The sequence below is a fragment of the Nicotiana tomentosiformis genome, chromosome 6 (genome assembly GCF_000390325.3).
Source record: "Nicotiana tomentosiformis chromosome 6, ASM39032v3, whole genome shotgun sequence".
NCBI lineage: Eukaryota > Viridiplantae > Streptophyta > Magnoliopsida > Solanales > Solanaceae > Nicotiana > Nicotiana tomentosiformis.
In genome coordinates, this window is record NC_090817.1 from 96,018,602 (window position 1) to 96,039,820 (window position 21,219).

General features: G+C 35.6%; 2 protein-coding genes across 3 annotated transcripts; both read right to left on the reverse strand.

The window, feature by feature from the left end:
• Positions 1 to 2,683: 2,683 nt before the first annotated feature.
• On the reverse strand, positions 2,684 to 3,025 carry LOC138894452 (uncharacterized mitochondrial protein AtMg00810-like). The gene has a single exon (XM_070179149.1). It carries the CDS (start codon positions 3,023 to 3,025, stop codon positions 2,684 to 2,686), a length of 342 nt encoding a protein of 113 aa, XP_070035250.1.
• A 15,210-nt stretch (positions 3,026 to 18,235) lies between these two features.
• Positions 18,236 to 20,673, reverse strand: LOC104103101 (F-box/WD-40 repeat-containing protein At5g21040-like). 2 transcript variants are annotated; one of them, XM_018773128.3, is made up of 2 exons: positions 20,545 to 20,673; positions 18,236 to 20,091 (listed from the first exon to the last, which is right to left on the reverse strand). In XM_018773128.3, the coding sequence occupies exon 2, from the start codon at positions 20,054 to 20,056 to the stop codon at positions 18,443 to 18,445; it is 1,614 nt and encodes a 537-aa protein (XP_018628644.1). In that variant the 5' UTR covers positions 20,057 to 20,091; positions 20,545 to 20,673; the 3' UTR covers positions 18,236 to 18,442. The 2 variants fall into 2 exon arrangements, with proteins under 2 accessions (XP_018628644.1, XP_009609283.1); XM_009610988.4 differs by having other exon boundaries at positions 20,464 to 20,657.
• Between the last annotated feature and the right edge of the window lie 546 nt (positions 20,674 to 21,219).

Genomic DNA, 21,219 nt, shown 5'->3' on the forward strand with positions numbered 1-21,219 from the left:
GGTCAAAAATATTTTTTTTTTTCAAACGATACTTTTTTTTTTCTAACTTGAGTTGTTTGACCAAGTTTTTTTGGGGGGGAAAGTGCTTTTGGGAAGAAGCGGAAGCGGTTTTTGAGAAGCAGAAAAAAATAGTTTCTTCCCAAAAGCAAAAACAGAAGCAGTTTTGACTTTTCTTCTTACCAAATATACCCTTAACAAAATATAGTATATACCAAAATAAGTGTTAAACCTAATACTTAGGATATTAATGTATACATATTTCTTATTTTTTTTTATGATAGCTTTCTAATATATAGTAACTTTAGGGGTGAATGCTTTTATATTTCTTGAATGATTTTTAATATATTTAACTTATATTAAAAGAATTAAGTACTTTTAAATTTATTTTCATATTTTACTTAAATAAAATGAAAAGATTTAATTATTGTCTGTAATAATAAATTTTAAGATTATTTATTTACTTATAATATTAACTATTAAGTAAATCTATCCATGTCTTTATTCGTAATTTGATACTTAAAAGCATTTTCTGAAAAGTTTGGACAAACATAAATTATTGCTCAAAAGTGCTTTTCAGAGTGATTAGCCAAACACAAACTGTTTCTCTTCAAAAGTATTTTTTTCAAAAGCACTTTTAAAAAAAAATATTTCTCAAAATAAGCTGATTTCTCCAACTTGGTCAAACAGGCTATAAGTCTAGTGTTAATTGTTTTCCAATTTGAATATCTACGAGAGAAGGAAAAAAAAAAAGGCACTTGTTCTCTTTCACATAAATGCTAATTTCGGGATGTTGTTTTCTTTCGAAGGAAACAATACTTTAACTGACAGTTTATGTGGTATTCCGATTATATTTTGGAGAAATTTACATATATGTACATTTGTGAAAATATTTCATACATATGTTTCATATATTGTTATTTTGAAATCATATATAGTTGTGATTCTTTCTAATAATATGTAGTTTGTACTCTAAGTTACTTTTAAAAAATGCACAAGTCCGGCCTCGTTAGGGCATCATAAATTAGTGTTACGACACCCTAGCATTTCTGTAAAGAAAAAACTAAGGTTGGATCTGATCTCGAAGCTTGTATGAAAACCATCTTTAATTTAGAACTTCGTTGATTTAAAAGTTTTAGTTAGCAAAACGAACATCAGATTCACTCATTCACTTAGAAAATATCTTTGTTGATTTTATAAATGTGTTCGTCAGTTATATGTTATTTGGTAATAGAAGAAATATTTCACTCAGTTTAATTACTTGGGAAACACTGTGGTGACTATATAGATTTGTTCATCAGTTATACTGTTTTCTGCTATGGGACATGAGATGTGTATGGCCCAATATGTCGATCACAGTTTGAACAAAACGGATTGCTGCTTTTTTGCTAGCTGTAAATCATACAGAATTTAAGGAACTTAAAAGCACATGCCTAGAAGAAAAAAAAGAATAAAAGCAAAAACCAATTTTTTTTTAGAGAAAACACAAGGGACCGGGTGTGTGTTGTGGTGGTGGTGGGGGGGGGGGGAGTAAGACAGAATGTTGAAGCATTATGTAGGGTAGATGAAAAGCAGAAAGTTTATTTCTAAAAGTTCAACCACAACAAACTCAATAACCGAATTATAACTTTGTATTACGAAATATAACTCAAAAGTGACAATATATAACAAAGAAAAACAAGCTAAGAGATATAGAGGAAGAGAGATTCTTATTTTTTTTTCAATTGTGTCTATTTTCCTATCTATTATAAGGCCTTTATATAGACATGAAAAGTGAAGAAACATATGTCATTAAATATGCCATTAAGCATAAAAATATGTCATTTATCATTTGAGAAGATCATGGAGGAAGAGTAGACATCCACCATAATTTGATTTTTGTTGTAACACTCTCCCTTGGATGTCCATAGATAATGTGCCTCGTTAAAACCTTATTAGGAAAAAACCCTATGGAAAAAAAAATTCTAGTGAAGGAAAAAGAGTACACATGTTTAGAAATACGCCTTTTGGTTGCCTCGTTAAAAGTCTTGCAAGGAAAACTCGGTGGGACAAAACCTTGTAAGGAAAAAAGAGTACAACGCGTATTAACTCCCCCTGATGAGAGCATCAATTCACATCCTTGAACCTTCGCATCCCAATCTTGTACACTAGTTTCTTGAAGGTTGACGTCGGTAGAGATTTGGTGAACAAACCAGCCATATTATCACTTGAACGGATCTGTTGTACATTGATATCACAATTCTTTTGAAGATCATATGTGAAAAATAACTTTGGTGAAATGTGCTTTTGTCATATCCCCTTTTATGAATCCTCCCTTCAATTGGGCTATGCATGTTGCATTGTCTTCATACAAAATTGTGGGTAGTTTGTCACACTTCAAACCACATTTGTCTCGAATAAGATGTATTATAGACCTCAACCATACACATTCTCGACTTGCTTCATGAATAGCAATTATCTCAGCATGATTAGATGAAGTAGCCACGATTGATTGCTTAGTCGATCGCCAAGATATAGCAGTGCCTCCATATGTAAACACATAGCCTGTTTGAGATCGAACCTTGCGTGGGTCAGATAAATACCCAGCATCGGTATAACCAACAAGATCGGGACTGCAATCATTGCCATAAAATAATCTCATATCGGTAGTCCCTTTTAGATACCGCAATATGTATTTGATTCCATTCTAATGTCTCCTTGTAGGAGCAGAGCTATATCTTGCTAAGACATTAACTGGAAAAGTTATGCCAGGCCTTGTAGTGTTAGCAAGATACATTAGTACACCAATTTCACTAAGATATGGTACTTCAGAATCAAAAAACTCTTCATTCTTTTCTTGAGGTCGGAACGGGTCTTTATTCATATCAAGTGATCGAACAATCATCGGAGTACTTAATGGATGTGCTCCATCCATATAAAACTGTTTCAATACCTTTTCTATGTAGGCAGATTGATGAACAAAAGTCTCGTTTGGTAAATGTTCAATTTGCAAACCAAGACATAATTTTGTCTTTCCGATATCTTTCATCTCGAATTCCTTCTTTAAATAATCAATTGCCTTTTGGAGTTCTGTAGGAGTTCCAATAAGGTTTATGTCGTCAACATATACATAAAGTACAATAAATTCCGATGTTATTTTTTTTATAAAAATACATGGACAAATGGTATCATTTATATAACCTTCCTTTAATAAACACCCATTAAGGCGGTTATACCACATTCTTCCTGATTATTTTAGACCATACAAAGATCTTTGCAATTTGATTGAAAATATTTCCCTGAACTTCGAATTGTGTGCTTCAGGCATTTTAAATCCCTCGAAAATTTTCATGTATATCTCATTATCGAGTGAGCCGTAAAGGTAGGATGTAACCACATCCATTAAATGCATGTCAAGCTTTTCATGGATAACAAAACTAATGAGATAACAGAACGTTATAGCATCCATAACAGGAGAATACGTCTCTTCATAATCGATACCAGGTCTTTGTGAAAATTCTTGTACAACAAGGCGTGCCTTATATCTCTGTACCTCATTTTTCTCATTCTTTTTACGTACAAAAACTCATTTATAGCCAACAGACTTAACACCATTTGGTGTTTGGACTACAGACCCAAAAACTTTACGTTTCGCAAGTGAAGTTAATTCTGCCTGGATAGCGTCTTTCCATTTTGGCCAATCATTTCTCTATCTACAAGATCCTCATCTTGTTGCATTATTTCAACAACGACATTATAAGCAAAAACGTTATCGATAACAATATTATTTCGGTTCCATCTTTTTTCTGTTGAGACATAACTTATTGAGATCTCTCCATTCTCATCATTTTCAGGTACCTGAACCTCCCTTGAGGTTTTATCATTTGTTATGTCTCTGTGCTCTTCTTGAGCCACTACCTCTGTATTATGATCACTTTGATCATTTGCTCCTTTTCTTTTTCGAGGATTTTTATTCTTAGAACTGATTGGTCCACCGCATTTCAAGCGTGGTTTAAACTCATTTGCTTTAATTGATTGTCCTATCGGGATATCAACTCGAATTGGAGCATTAGCAGCTAGAATATGTGACTTAGTCACCCTTGGTAGGTCAGTAAATGTATCTGGTAGTTGATTTGTAATATTTTGCAAATGAATTATCTTTTGAACCTCTTGTTCACATTGATTTGTTCGAGGATCTAAATGAGATAGTGATAATACATTTCAATCTATCTCCTTTCTCAGCTGCTTATTTTCTCCCCCTAATATTGGGTATACTGATTCATCAAAATGACAATCAGAAAATCTTGACGTAAATAAATCTCCAGTCATAGGCTCCAGATATTTTATAATAGAAGGAGATTCATACCCAACATATATCCCCAACTTTCTTTGGGGACCCATCTTTGTACGTTGTGATGTAGCAATTGGAAACATATACCGCACAACCAAAGATTCTAAGATGGGAAATATTTGGCTCCTGATCAAAAGTCAATTGCAGTGGGGAAACTTTATGATAACTTGTGGGCCTTATCCGCACAAGTGCTGCTGCATGCAAAATAGCATGACCCCATACTGAAATGGAGAGTTTTGTTCTCATAAGCATTGGTCTAGCAATTAATTGGAGGCGTTTGATCAATGATTTCGCTACACCATTTTATGTATGAGCATGAGCAACCGGATGCTCAATTGTTATCCCAGTTGATATACAATAATTAGTAAATTCCCGAGATGTAAACTCACCAGCATTATTAAGACGAATTGTCTTAATTATATAATCTGGAAATTGTACTCTTAGCTTTATTATTTGAGCCAACAATCTCACAAATGCCATATTGCGAGTTGATAATAAGCACACATGTGACCATCTTATAGATGCATCTACCAAAACTATATAATATCTAAATGGTCCACATGGAGGGTGAATGGGCCCATATATATCACCTTATATACGTTCCAGAAATGTAGGGGATTCCATCCTAACTTTAATAGTTGATGGTCTAATAATTAATTTGCCTTGAGAACATGCAGCACAAGACAATTCCTTAAATTGAAGAATCTTTTGGTTCTTCATTGAATGTCCATGTGAATTCTCAATAATTTTACGCATCATAGTAGAACCAAGATGACCCAACCGGTCATGCCAAATAATAAAATTATCTTGATTAGTAAACTTTTCATTTACTATGGCATGTGTTTCAATCCTGCTAATACTTGTGTAATATAAGCCGGAGGAAAGAGCAGGTAACATTTCAAGCACATATTTCTTACCCGACTTTATTGTAGTAATATAAAGATATTCAATCTTTTCATTATTTGTAGTCTCAATGTGATATCCATTTTGGCGAATATCTTTGAAACTTAGTAAGTTTCTTTGAGACATACTGCAATATAATGCTTCATTAATAACCAAATTCGTTCCTCCGGGCAGTAATAAATTTTCTCTTCATGAGCCTTCAATTAATCTTGTACTGTCATATATTGTATTAACATTGGCTTCTTTCATCACCAAATAAGAGAAATATCTTGTATCTCTTAAAATAGTATGTGTTGTAGCACTATCCAAAAGACATATATCATCTTTATTGATTTTGGATCTAACTGAAGACTGAAAAATTTCCATATTCTTCATAAATAAACAAAAAAAGTACATCATAAGAAATACGAAAGACTATAAATAAAAGAAACATTAGAAACTATACGAGGAATAAAGAAACTAGCATATATGATGCTTTAGGAAAGTATACTTAAGAAGAACAAACTGCATAAAGACATAATATGAAAATAACAACTTTTCTTAAAGCTTTATTCCCCAATAAGATAATCACTTCCTCAGTCAATATTCTCAAATAAGTCTCCACCTTCTAAATGAGTAATATTTGCAAGGCCTCCAAAATTATCATCTTTACATGCAAGATTTGCCTCAGCATCATCATATTTGTTTGAGGGGCCTGCTTTATCATCATGATTTTGAAAAGTCAAGTGTACCTCCACATTATTATTTTTTTTTATTGGATGCTTGATAAAGTTTAACAAAATGGTTATGTGTACGACAAACACGTGTCCAATGACCTTCCATACCACACCTGTGCCAAATATTAACTCTGCCTTTTAAAGGATTATTTTGAGGATCCTTATTGTTCTCTTGTTTATTTCTGCCATGATGACGATAATTATTTTGTCCCCTTCCATGTCCTTGTCCACATCCACGACTATGGCCACGGCCCCGACCATGATAATGATTTTGTCTTCTTTCAGACTTTTGAGTCGCTGCTACCATGTTCACTTTGAAAAATGGTGCAGATCCAGTGGGACGAGCTTCATGATTTTTCATTAAAAGGGTATTATGTTTCTCAGCCACCAGGAGGTATGAGATTAATTCAGAATATTTCTTTAAACCCTTTTCACGGTATTGTTGCTGCAATACCATATTTGAGGCATGAAAAGTATAAAGAGTCTTTTCCAGTAAATCCTCATCATTCACAATTTCCTCACATAATTTAAGTTGGGAAGTTGTCCTGAATACAACAGAATTATATTCACTTACAGTTTTAAAATCTTGTAACCATAAGTGAATCTATTCATATCGAGATCTTGGCAATATTGTTGCCTTAAGATGGTTATATCGTTCCTTCAAACTGCTCCATAATTCAAATGGATCCTTTAGGGTTAAGTATTCAGTCTTTAAGCCTTCATCGAGATAATGTCGAAGGAAAATCATAGCCTTTGCATTATCCTGGCCTGATGTTTCATTCCTTGTATAATAGTATTTTCAAGAGTTTTTGCAGCAAGGTGAATTTCAGCATCAAGGACCCATGATAAATAATTCTTTTCGGAGATGTCAAGTGGCACAAATTCAAGCTTTGATAAATTCGACATAATGAAAACTATCATTAAAAAAATAGATAAATTAGAAGCAATTTGGGTAATTATGAAATAACAACAAATAATAATAATAATAATAATAATAATAATAATAATAATAATAATAATAATAATAATAATAATAATAAGTCATGTAATATGGTATTCATATTTATATAAACAGAATTCAACAAATTTTTGAATCAATAAAATTAACCGAAAATTTCGGTGGCAAATTCTTAATTGAATTAAGAGAAAAATAAACAAAAAGAGAGGTAAAAGCTCATCCGTAATTATAGCAAAGTCTTGTTACGAAATGATTTAATATACGTATTCTATATTTTCTTATAATATCTTAATAACAATTTTATAATGATCTTATAATCTAAATTAACTGGTATATGTGTAGATTAGCAATCAACCTTGGGAAAAAGAAAATTCTCCATACGTAACAACAATGCTATGACAACTTTAAAAGAAACATACCAGAAAGCAGAGTGGCGGTACCTAGTGTGTGCCGGATCGGACTTGAGTAGAAGCTAATTCGTGCTGATAACGTATTATGAAATATAACTCAAAGTAACAATATAGAACAAGGAAAAACAAGCTAAGAGATATAGAGAGAAAGAGAGGAAGAGGGATTCTTATTTCTTCTTCAATTGTGTCTATTTTTCTATCTATTACAAGGCCTTTATATAGACATAAAAAGTGAAGAAACATATGTCATTGAATATGTCATTAAGCATTTGAGAAGTTCATGGACGCAAAGTAGACATCCACCATAATTTAATTTTTCTTATAACACTTTGCAAATCTGTAGCCTATTAAAAATAGGCCTAGGTTCGAAAAATAAATATTTTTTTTTTAATTCTGCGGATCTTCACGTACAAAAATTGGGTGGTTTTTTTATTATTCTTCCCCAAGTTTGTATACATTCTTATTCCAACTACAAAAAACGCAAATTCATATATAATGCAACTCGAAAACCCTAAATTTTCTTCTTCTCCAAGTTCCAAATAACATAAATAAAAAATTAAAATTAAAATATTTGTTCCACGTTCATGATTTGGCGAGAAATCACCAAGGAAAGTCGATTTATACATAGATTGTTCGACAAAAAGTAAAAATTGAACATACAAAAAATTTCAATTTTAGTTTTAACTGTAGATGTGCATTACATGTGTGATGTATAACTTTGTATAAACTTGTACGATATAGAATCTATAATAGTGTATACCAGAAAAATAAGATAAAGAAGAAAGTGTCAAACTTCCATGGATGCCTATTATATACGTACAATGCATATACACCCTTATATGCCAAAAATATGGATAATTATATAACATTACACGCAAATGTATATAAATACTACCTATACAATATTTACACTAGAAAACACCCTATGTCTATCACTACACCTCTATTTTAACAACAAATTCACCACACAAAAAGGAAATATTGTGGCTTGTAGGTAATTGTAGTTTTCGGTGGTTGCTGGTGTTGAATTTTTCTGGCGAGGTTTTCGCATTCAATGTCACGACCCATTTTTCCATTAGGCCGTGATGGCGCCCAACGTCGCCGCTAGGCAAGCCAACGGTGAACTAACCATGTGTTTATTCTTTTAACACTTTAGAACTAGTTGATTTTTAATTATTAAATAAATAAGAGATGAGAAATTTAGTAAAATGAAGTGTAAACAATTATTAGAACAAATGAGGTGAAGTAAATACTCAAAATCATCAAGTGTTTACTAGCAAAATTTCAAGACCTGGTGTCACAAGCGTATGAGCTACTAGTAGAATATACAAAATACTAAGCCACTGTCTGAAATAAAGTAGACAGAAAATAAATATAAAAGAAAGACTTCGGGTGTTGCAGAACAGGCTCGGAAGGTAGCTCACCGCTAAGTCTCGGAGTATCAGAAGTACGTGCCGGGATAATATCCAGATGCACCTGCCTTAGATCCTACACGGTTAATGTATAAGTGTAGCGTGAGTATATAAACAACATGTACCCAGTAAGTATCTAGTCTAACCTCGAAGAAGTAGTGACGAGGGATCGACTTCGACACTTACTACGGGCTAACAATGAAATACCGAAATTCTAAACAAGCATGAGTGATGTAAATAATGATAAAACTCAATAACAAGCAGTAAATAAATAATTCTTTCACTAATAGTAAATCGCAAGTCAATTTCCGTCATTAAATAATTGTAATCTCTAAATCCAATAAAATCATATCAAGTATAATTAGGCTCCAAGTATTATTACGCATGATTTATGTTGAGGTCGTACGACCCGATCCCTATATATATATATATATATATATATATATATATTATGTGCACTGGCGAGGGTCGAATGACATGAACCATAGATGCATCTATTAACCTGCCGAGGCGAACGACCCGCTCCCATAAAAGTAGAGGAATTTACCTCGCTTGCGGAAATATTTGCGATGCGAGTGGACATGAATTTCTCAGATTATTATTATTATTAAAAATTTTCCATTCTTTCCTAACATAAGAAATCTAAACGGGAGACTTTAAATCTTAAAATCCTTAATCTGAGCTCTAGTTAAGATAATTAATATGCATAATCAACATAATAGTGCAAACAAAGTATGGTATAAATTTAAGACTACCCGGACATCATATGGAATATAGTTACGCACAAACTCTCATCACCTAGTGCGTACGTAGCTCCCCACACAAGTAATTCATAACAAAATACACCTAAAGGGATGAGTTCCCTCTTACAAGGTTAGGCAAGAGACTTACCTCGTTCTCAAGCTCACTTCCGATCCTCAAATCGTTCTAACGCCTCAACTCCGTGCCGAACAATTCGAAACTAGTCAAATATTATATAATAATCAATACATGTTCAAAGGTTCATAATTTAACTATTAGAGTAATTACCCGACCCAAATTGGGAGATTCCTTAAATTCACCCCCGGGCCCACGTGTTCGGATTCCAGAAATATTCGAAGATAATTGTTACCCATAACCTCACGAACTCAAATATATAATTTTTACCTGATTCCATAATCATTTTTGTGGTTAAATCTCATTTTTATCAAAACCTAGGTTTTTCAACTAAACCCATAATTTTTACAATTTTACATGTTAAAATCTCCCCATAATCTATGTATTTAACTTATATTAGATAGAAATTACTGTCACGACCCCATTTGTCCTCCGTAGGATGTCGTGATGGAATATAGTCTCTAAGACTAGGGAAGCCTAACAATTTGCGGAATAACTGATTAACAAAATGAACTCAAATCTCAACACATGATATATAAATAGTAACTGCGATTTAAATAATTACAACTCCCAAAACCTTGTAAAAATAAGTCACAAGCTTCTAAGAGCAAATACTAAGTGTCTCTATACATTAGAGTCTAAAGAGAATAAGGAAAACACCATAGTAAGGATAGAGGGGGACTCCGAGGTCTGCAGACGCTGGCAGATATACCTTAAAGTCTCTACGTTCAGCCAAACTCACTAGTATCTGGTCTGGTGGGAAGAACCTGGATCTGCACAAAAAGATATGCAGAAGTATAGTATGAGTACACCACAAGGGTACCTAGTAAGTGCCAAGCGTAACCTCGGTAGAGTAGTGACGAGGTCAGGTTAGAGCCCTACTAGTTTAAAAGAAAAGTCAGGCAGAAGATATAATAATATTTAAAATGACTGGGAATTTAAACAACAAGAAGTTTTAGAAAATAACAGCACAACAAATAGAGGTAAACAATAGGGGCGCTCCCGAGGTACCACCTCGTAGTCCCAAATATAAATATGCAAGACAGGGGGATCTCCCGAGGTACTGCATCGTAGTCCCAAAGTAAATATACAAGACAGGGGGATCTCTCGAGTAAACGCCTCGTAATCCCAAAGTAAATATGCAAGACAAGAACAACAAATTTACAACAAGAAATCTTACAATTACAGATTTAATTCAAATCAAGGGAAGCAGGTAATTCAACTAAGCATGTTGCACAAATTACAAGTAAGAGTTAAGGCACGTAGACATGCGATACTAGGCTAAACATGTTCACTACATATGCTAAGGCAACTCAGTTAAGGAATTCAAAAGAAGACAACACAACGAGAACCAGAATTTTCACATTAGCCCGTGTACGCACTCGTCACCTCGCGTACACGACGCTCTCATATTACAAATTGTCACAACAGTACCAAATCCTAAGGGGAGTTCCCTCACACAAAGTTAGACAAGTCACTTACCTTAAATCTCGCTCAATCAATCGATAAGGATGCATTTTCCTCGATTTTCCAACTCTGAATGGCCCACATCTAGCCAAAAGCAATTACATATCATGAATACAACTACAAGAAACTAATTTAAACCATAAATCTACGACTTTAGCAAAGAACAGAAAAATCGCACTAAAAAGTCGACCCGGGTCCACGTCTCGAAATCGGGTAAAAGTCACAAAATATGAACACCCATTCGATATCGAGTTTGCCCATACCAAAATTATCAAAATCCGACACCAAGTTGCCATTCAAATTCCCAAATTAAACTATCCAAATCCCTAGTCTCAACTTCCAAATTTCACCTTAAACACATACAATCTAGGTGGAAAAATCAATGGGGAAACAAGGTTATTGATAAAAAATAAGTACAAGAGACTTACCTCAAGAAATTCGTCGAAAATGCTCTCAAAAATCGCCAAACCCGAGCTCAAAATGTCCAATAATGATAAAACTCCCGAACCCTTGAATTAATAGAGTCTGCCTAGTGTTTTCGCTTATGCGGATCACTTGACTGCATTTGCAGAAAAAAAGCCCCGCTTTTGCGATTTTGCCCAGGCTGCCTTGCCTCCGCTTCTGCGAGAAGCGGTCTGCTTCTGCGGCTCCAGCGCACCTGCGACCTCCTTGTCCGCATTTGCGGTCTCGCATCTGCGACCTCTGCCCACACTGCTCCAGCCCGCTTCTGCGATCAACGTGTCGCTTCTGCGGGCTCGCACCTGCGGTCAATCTTGCGCATGTGCGATTACATCGGAGATGGTGCCTTCAGCCATTCTCACAAGTCCAAATTTGCTCCGTTAACCATCCGAAATCCACCCGAGGCCCCTGGGACCTCAACCAAACTTACCAACAAGTCCTAAAACATCATACGAACTTAGTCGAGCCTTTAGATCACATCAAACAACGCTAAAAACATGAATTGCACATCGATTCAAACCTAATGAACTTTAAAACTTTAAACTTCTACCTCCGATTGCAAAACCTATCGAATTAAGTCCGATTGACCTTAAATTTTTGCACACAACTCATAATTGACATTACGGACCTACTCCAACTTCCGGAATTAAAATTCTACCCCGATATAAAAAAGTCCACTCCCGATCAAACTTCCTAAAAATCATTCAATTTTCGAACTTTCGCCAATAGACGCCAAAATAACCTACGGGCCTCCAATTCAACATCTGAACACGCTCCTAAGATCATCACCCTATGGAGCTATATGAACCGTCAAAATTCCATTTCGGAGTCATCTTCACACAATTCAAACTACGATCGATTCCTACGACTTAACTTCCATTTTAGGGACTATGTGTCCCATTTCACTCCGAAACCAAAAATAAACCCTCCCGGCAAGTTACGTAACCACAAAATAAAATAGAGGGAGCAATAAATAGGGGTTCGGGGCTAGTACTCTCAAAACGACCGGCAGGGTCGTTAAAATTACTTACCTCAAATAGCTAGTGGAAACCCCTCTCTAAGAGCTCCAAAAATCGCCCAAGGTATACAATAAATGAACCCAAAATGCCTTAAGTCCCGACTTAAATGAAGGTTCTGCTCAGCAGTTTTTCCGCTACTATGGTTCCTTGGCCGCATGTGCGGAAGGCTCCTCGCAGATGCGGTCCTCCCTTAGCTGGCCTAAATACGCATTTTGCAGAATAATGGCTCGCTTCTGCGATGCCACTCCTGCGGTAGACGAGCCATACCTGCGCCCGCCGCAGCTTCTGCGGTCCCTTGACCACTTATGCGGTCGCACATCTGCGCCCACCTTGTCTACATCTGCGGTTTCTAGGCTTCCTATGCTGGGTCGCTTCTGCGGCTTCTGGCTCGCTTCTACAAGCTCGCACCTGCGGCTGGACCTCTGTAGGTGCGATTGCACCAGAAGCTGGGTGCTTCAGCTATTCAACCAAGACCAAATGACTTCTACACATCCTCCGAATGGCATCCGGGGCTCCCGAGGCCCCGCCCAAATATACCAACAAGTTTGAAATCATGAGACGGACTTGCTCGAACCCTCGAAATGCGGAAAACAACACCAAAACTAACAATCACACCCCAAACCAAATCGAATCAACTTATGAACTTCAAGTTCTTCCAACTTACTCCGAACGCGCCGAATCATACTTAAACTACTCAGAATGACTAAATTTTGCGTGCAAGTCTTAAATCACCATACAGAACTATTTCCAGGCTCGAAATCCCAAACGGACCTCGATAAAATCAAAACCCACTCCAAACCAAATTTAAAGAACTTTTAAACCTTCAATAAGCCAACTTTCAACATTAAGCGCCGAAACGCTCCCGGGTCATCCAAAACTCGATCTGAACACACGCCCAAGTCCAAAATCATCATACGAACCTATTGGAACCGTCAAATCCCGATTCTAAGGTCGTTTACTCAAAATATTGACTTAAGTCAAACTTAGCCGTTTTAGCCAACATTAAGGAATCAAATATTCCGATTTCAACCTGAATCCTTCCAAATCCCAAACTAACCATCCCCGCAAGTCATAAAATAGTTAAAGCACATACATGGAGTCTTATTTAGGGGAATATGGATCTAGAAAATAAAATAATTGGTCGGGTAGTTGCATTCAAATCTAGGTTTCGCCAGTAGCAAAGGATGAAACAGAAAATGAGAAAAATAAGAAAAGATGAGACGAAGTCGTAGGAGATGCTCTTTTAGGCAAGATCTAATAGTTTTAGGCCATATATGATCAGTGGCGGAGCCACATGCAATCGAGGGATGTCAGCCGACACCCCTTAGTCAAAAAATTATACTGTGTAGTTAGGTAATTTTTTTTAAAAATGTATATATACTATGTATTGACACCCCTTGATTTCTTGTTGAGTTTATTTCTTTATATTTTGACCCCCTTAATGAAAATTCTGGCTCCGCCACTGGATAAGATAGCTTTTGGACTTATAGGCCAAATTTTGTTGTAGTTCCTTAGTCCATTTTTGTCAATTAACTTAAAATTCGGAACCTAATTGACAAAGAATGCGAGGACTAAAGAACTCTTGTGCACATCTATATAGAGCACAAAAATTGCTAGTATGTTGTAGTATTTGCTTTTGTTTCTTCACTTGAGTGCTTAGAAGCAATTAACACGAGTGTGTGTAAATAATGATGTAAGTTTTAGAGAGAAAGAAGAGAGAGGCGAGTTGAGAGAGATCGAATGTGATGAGAATGAAGAAAGCAGAAAAGGAAAAAACCTTAGACGTGTGTCTTTAATAATGGGCTAAAGGCTAAAATGTTTCTTTTAAGTTATATACAATCTGAGACAAATCGGGTAAGGACTTCAAACCTTGGCCATTTTTGGTTGGGCTATTGGGCCAAGTGACAAGAGTCATAACTTTTTCTTTCCGATAGACCCGCGGCTCAAGAAAAGATACAAAAACAAAAAAAAACAAAAAAAAAACAGCAACAGACAGTAGCAAAATAACCAGAAAACCAACGCAAAAGAAACATCACGATTTATTTCTAAAAGTTTCTTTTGAAAAAATTAACGCTCCTTTTGAAAAGTATTCTTGGAAGAAATTATTAGTATTATTGAATTTCTCCATCAAAGAGGAAATTAAAGTACGTGGGGGTGTTGGTATGAAAAATGATCTCACTTACTAATAGGAGTAACATGAAAAGCAGCTACTAACCTATTGGTGGTCCATTCTGGGCAGGGCTGTTCATTTGGATCGGATATCCGAAATCCGAACTGATCCGTTCAATTTCGGATTATGTTTATTAAAATTTCGGATATTCAGATCGGATTCGGATTGGTATAATTGTAATCCGATCCGATCCGAAATCCGAAATTATTAGGGCATGTATAAATATTAAACTTTAATTTCGGATTGTCAGTACTTCCTTTACATCTTCCTCCAAGTTATTACCTTTACAATAATTGGATTTAGCTATATTGGCACCATAATAGTCTCATAATTGCAGAAACATGAATTTTTCTTACTGTATTGCCTCTTTTACAAAGAAAATATACATATGAGTTTGCAACTTTGATGCAAAATAATTCGATCCGGAATCCGAAAATCCGATCCGATATTAATTCGGATCGAATTCGATTGCATTTTGTAGAATCCGAATTCGAAATATACTAAATCCGATCCGATCCCATGCACAACCCTAATTCTGGGACATTGATAAAATTAGAACAATACAGAATACTATTAATTTAGCTCCTGCACAAGAATGACAGCTCAAATGTAAGACTTGTTGCTACCCCTGAAGGACATACAGATTAATAAAATATCTGGAAATAACAAACCTAAACACAACTTTCTAAGGCTCCAATTCGCAATTACATTCCTGAAAGCAGAGATAAAACTATACGAGGACCATTCCCTTCTTCCCATCCATCCCATCTCCTTTCTTTTTGTGGTAACCCAGAAATTTCTCTGGCCAAACTACAACTGACACACATGTCAAAAGCTCGGGGAATATGGTTCCGCCCCTCTATTTCCTATTTCAATATCAAGCTTTAGTCTAGGGCAAGGACCAAACTAGTACATGCGCGCTACCAACACATCCTTCCAATCTCATCCAAAGAACTAAAAGAAAACTCAAGAAAGAAGAGAAAACCTGTTATTGGTCTTGCATGAATAAAAGGTTCCAAATCCAAATCACTTACTTCGAAATTTGCATATCATCAACTGCAATTGCTATTCGTTATCAGGAAAAGAGTAATAGTAGCATGATTTCAAAGTCAAGCTCCCCTTGGTGTTAATATCCTTACAGATACAACCCCCCACGCAAACTGTATACAAGAAATTAATCTTCTGACGTTACATTTCTAAGTAGAAAGGATCAGCTATACATATCTGCAATAAAGCTAATACAGGCTCAAAGCCAGTTTAATTAGGGGTGTCAATGGTTTGGTTTGGTTCGGCCAGTTATTTTATAAAATTTATACCATACCAATTTTTCGGTTATTTTATTATTGTATAACCAAAATTAGACTTTTCCAAACCGTCTCAATCATGTCGGTTTCTCTTCGGTATCGGTATGGTTCGGTTAATTTTTGCTTAGTTTTTAATGTCAGGTAAAAGTCACTAGTAGAAGTAGAACCTGCGTACTTTTATAGGATTTCACAAAACTCTAGCTATTTTTACTGTTTAGAGGGTGATGAATTAAGAAAACATGAAAGATGACTAAAATATAAATTTATCAACTATTCTATAGCAGTGTAAAAGAAACTAAGCAAAGACAAAGAAAATATAAATCACACGAGTGAAAAGATATTAACCAAGCTGAGACTCAAGAATAAAGTCTATAGAAGATTAAATATTCAAAAAGATAAATCAAAATATACGAAAGAAAACATATTCAATACATTATAGTTTACTACTCATAATCGCTAGAATACCTTGTGTCTTGCTAGTGAATATGCTGAAAATAATTTAATTTCAATAGGAGTGGCATAATAATTTTGGGAATTAGGATTTTGAGTTTAATTACTTGTTGGCTTGTAACCGTTTTCATAATTCCAAGGCCCAAGAAAAATTTAATGCTTTATTATTTTTAAACTTAATATATAAATATATTTTTCACATGTAAATTTATTTGGTACGATTCGGTATTTTTTCGGTTTATTTTCATAAAATAAAAAACCTATCCTAATTATCGGCACGATTATAGATTTATATTAAAACCTACGATTTTATTAAAAGAAACCTGAAAAACGGTTCGGTACGATACGGTACGATCGGTTTAGTCGGTTTTTAAATATTCATTGACACCCCTAAGTTTAATATTGTCCATGATGTTCCTATGCTGGTGGAAGGTGGAAGCTATTCGGTGAAATAGTCAAATATGCACATGTTGGCCCGAACATCACCATAGTAATCGACCATGACATTGTAAGTGGTGACTGCATTTGGAAGAAGAGTGTTTCAACGGGGAACTGGTAAACACTTTTCCCAGTAGCGCAAAAAAACTCTAAGGTCTGTTGGGGCTTTATGCACTAATAAAGCGTGAGCTTTAATGAAGAAAGACATAAATGGAGAAAAACTACAAATATGTATGTGTAGTCCAAAACTAATATCTATAAGTATGAATACCAAAATATATGGACAAAGAAATGGAAGAGAATTTATGATAAAGTGAAATATCAATTATTTAGTGTCACCTTTCAGTATTACGCTCATTGACAAGGAAAGTATGCGTTAAAGCCTTGATGACAACACTGAAGCGCCCACTAAGCTAGGCGAAGCGCTCAACATGTTTTGAGCTGAGCTTCCAAGCTTAAGCGCGCCTTTGATAACACTGGGCATAAGTACCACAGTGACAACTACTCTTAAGTAAATCTGCATCTGAATGTAACGGAAGCCTAATCCCATTTTATGGGTTAATTTTGTCAGGATTAAGGAATGTGTACCTTAGTAAATTTTAAGATTGTGCCTTGTTATCAGAATGTGGCTACTCTGGAAAGGGTGAAACATAGAGGACAAAGTTCAATATTCCACATGTAATCTCTGTGCTGGTTGCATGATCAATCCAAAGTAAAAACTTTTCAGCATCACTTAGTCGAATATCCAACACCAGTAACTGAATGTTTTGTCGATTGAAAGAAGTTAGACAGATTAAAAGAATATTCAAGGGATGTGGATTACCAATGCTGAAGTTGATAAAATGAATAACATATTAACATCACAAGGAGCTCAAAAATTGTCGGTAATATAAAAGCAATGACACCTAGTAAGTCCTGGATATATTTCGAGTAGAATAGGTTTCAGCAGACTGTAAGATATGGGTGTAGTACCCCTTTCTTGGCCAGTCTTGATCAATTTTGAAAATTCACAGCAACAAATAACTGTGCTCAATCAAGAGGATAATCACAAAACAGCCTCTCTGCCTTGGCTCATCAAATCAGAACTAGTCTCTACGAAATCATTGTATGTTAAAAGCAACACTAGATTCTGCATCCACTATAAAATTCCTGAAACCGTTCTGACATTTTCATGTAAAATTAGGCAAGATATTACTCCATTTAATTTCTCACTATGCCAGCACAACTTTGAAATTACGGATTTCATAGCCAACATCAGCCAATTAAGAGAAACACTGTTACATCCTAAATTGATCAGAAAGTAAAAGTAGACAAGCCCTTGTAGTGTTGCCAGAAGAAACAGATCAAATAAGAGAAATAAGCGAAACAGTTGTAAAGGATACAGTTTGTACCTTCACTTCAAATGCCAGTATAAATGCGAAAGAGGTAAAATTAAGGAAGCCTTAAACCAAAAATATGCTTTTTCATACATACATGATTAGCTATTAGCAAAATAGAATTACTCTGTGGATCAATGACAAACTGCAGTCACTTCTAGGCCTTCACTTTCCAAGTCATCCTACGCCTGTTGTGCCAGCTGTTCCTATCACCATCCATTTGGTTCTTCTTTGCTGCAAATGAGCACTGATCACCATGTCTACCTTTACCATTCATTTCCAGTTGATGCTTACGCCTTCTCACTCTGTTCTCTAACCTTAAACCTCTTAGCACTTGGACCCGCTGCTCGATCTCCAAAGCTTGAGAGAAGTTCCAGATCCTGACAACACCTTCTTCACCAGCACACACAATACGGTTAGATCCAACATCCACAGCAAACAAATTGCTCCCAAAACCATGCAGCATTCTTTGTGGCAGTTCAACAATGTCAACCGGATTGTCAGCTTTAGTCAGTGTGGAATTCCGGTTTGTTCTCAACAGCTTTCTCACATCAATAAGTGAAAGTTTTCCATCACTCGAAGCTGAAACAAGCCAAGGGAACTCAAATGCAAGAGAATTAACAGCACTTGAGTGAGGAATCCAAGTTGCAACCCGCCTGACATGACACCTAGCATTTCGAAAGATCTCAAACATGTGTATTGCTCCATCTTCCCCACCAGTGAACAAAAGCTTCCCGGTGTGGCTTCGTGCCAGAGAATAAGTGTAACCAGCATGGGCATTCTTGATGATAGCAAGTTTTGACCCACTATTAATGTCCCAAACATAAAGATCCGAGCCTGCTGTGCTCACCACTGTTGTATCATGGGGAGCAAGGCTCCAAACCCAGTCATTGTGTATCAAAACTTTCAAACACTCCAAAGAAGATCGATCCCAAACACGAATACTCGTGTCCCATGAACCACTATACATCCTATTGAAATCCAACGCAAGGCATGTTATCGGCCCATCATGTTCCCAAACTCGGAATTCCATATTCTGGTTCTCAGGAGCTCCAAGATCAAATAAATGTGGATTTTCGTCATTCGCTCTCCAACCATGTATGAATCCATCAGTACCCCCAGCCACTAAGAGCCTCGAATCAGCTGCAACTGCACGGATAGTGCAGCCAAGAGGGCGAGATGATGCAATTGACAGCCCTTCTTCCAAGTCCCACATTCGTACTATCTGATCATACCCTGAAGTAAGCACAAGCTTCTTCGAAGATAAAATAAAAACTGCCCTAACATCCTCAGTATGGCCATACAACATATCAATAGTATAGCGCCCCATAAATGTTTTACTACGGAACTCTCTCTCCACGAAGAGCTCCTTCCATGACTTCTCACCCGAATGCTCTGCACCAAAAGGTGCCTGACATGTCGGCTGCCCCCACCTCTCACAATAGAACTCCTTCCACACATGGTGCTCAGACGCAAGACGATACAATAATGTACTAGCACACGAAACAATACCAAGCTCCTTCGGTTCTAAACAGTTAAGTATCTCCGAGATCAATACCGGAGGAAGTTCAGTGATAGACTGACAATCAGGAAGAACCTCATTAACAATAAGCAGCTCTTTGCGTTTAGAATTCACAATACCACCTTTTGCATCTAATTTATACGAGGGTTTTCTTTCCTCTGAGGCTAATGTCAAATTATCTCGATTCTTAGCAGGTTCAATTGAGCAAATTTTCAAACTCTCAGTACCTTTTTGGCATTCAAATGCCATAAAAATAGCTCCCTAAACTTATGAAGATTGAAGCCCTAAAATTATCAAGTATCAGAAAGAAATACAAAACCACTGTTTCAATGAAGAAACACAACCATAAGAATAACAAACGACAAGCTAATATTCAACAATACAGTAAGAAAGCTCAAATAGCCAAAACCTTAAAAACAATTGAAGTCCAGAAAAAATTTTAGAAAAAAACGATTTTTCAAAAACCAAAAATTGGAGAAAGACCCAGAAATTCTAACACGGACCCTAATTCAATTTCACCAACAGCCTCAGGAATCAATCTCCACAGATGAAAAGAACTTCTATACAATCACAAAAGGAAATAAAGAAAGTATCTGAACAGATCGCAAAATGGAAGATAAATGAAGAATTGAATAGAGAATAAGTTGTTATAGTACCTAAAGGGAAAAACGATTCTTTTTTGCAAATTTGCTATGAATTAGGGTTTGAAATTCTAGGGGAGAAGTTCCGAGAGAGACTTAAAGATATTTGAGTTCAGACAGAGAGATCGAGATTGACGGTGTCTAAAGTGACTGTGGGTGACAAGTACGAGGAAACGGCCGGTGGAAGATAACCTGGTGTATGGGTCTTACGAAAGTACTAGGGAGATACTGTGTTATTTGTATATCAAACTACTTTATAATTTTAAAATTAATAAAATGATCTTTTTAGATTTTTATACGTAAAAGATGGAGAAAAGTAAATATCTCATATGTAAACAAAAAATAGAATTATAAAATTAAAAATAAATTTATAAAGAACCATAAATTAATTGACCCGCTCATCAATTTTTATTTTATTACAAAAATGTAATTATACAATATATTATTGTATATGCTGTTACTTCTTATGTATTAGATAATTATGTCCACTAAATTGAAAAAAATCATCTAATGATTATGTCTTTGTTAGAATTCGAACCTAAAGCCTCATATTTCTCAATCTATTTGATTGACCACTAGATTATATCGGTAAAAACTTACTCGCACTAGCTATTTATATCCGGCCAAAAAACAAATGACACACATTACTTTACTTAATTACAACTATTAGTACTTAACCATAGTTAATATCATGTGTTTTGCAAATACTTAATAATTATGCTAGTTATTCCTCGTTATATTCTAAACAGTACCGTCAACCTATCCCAAAGG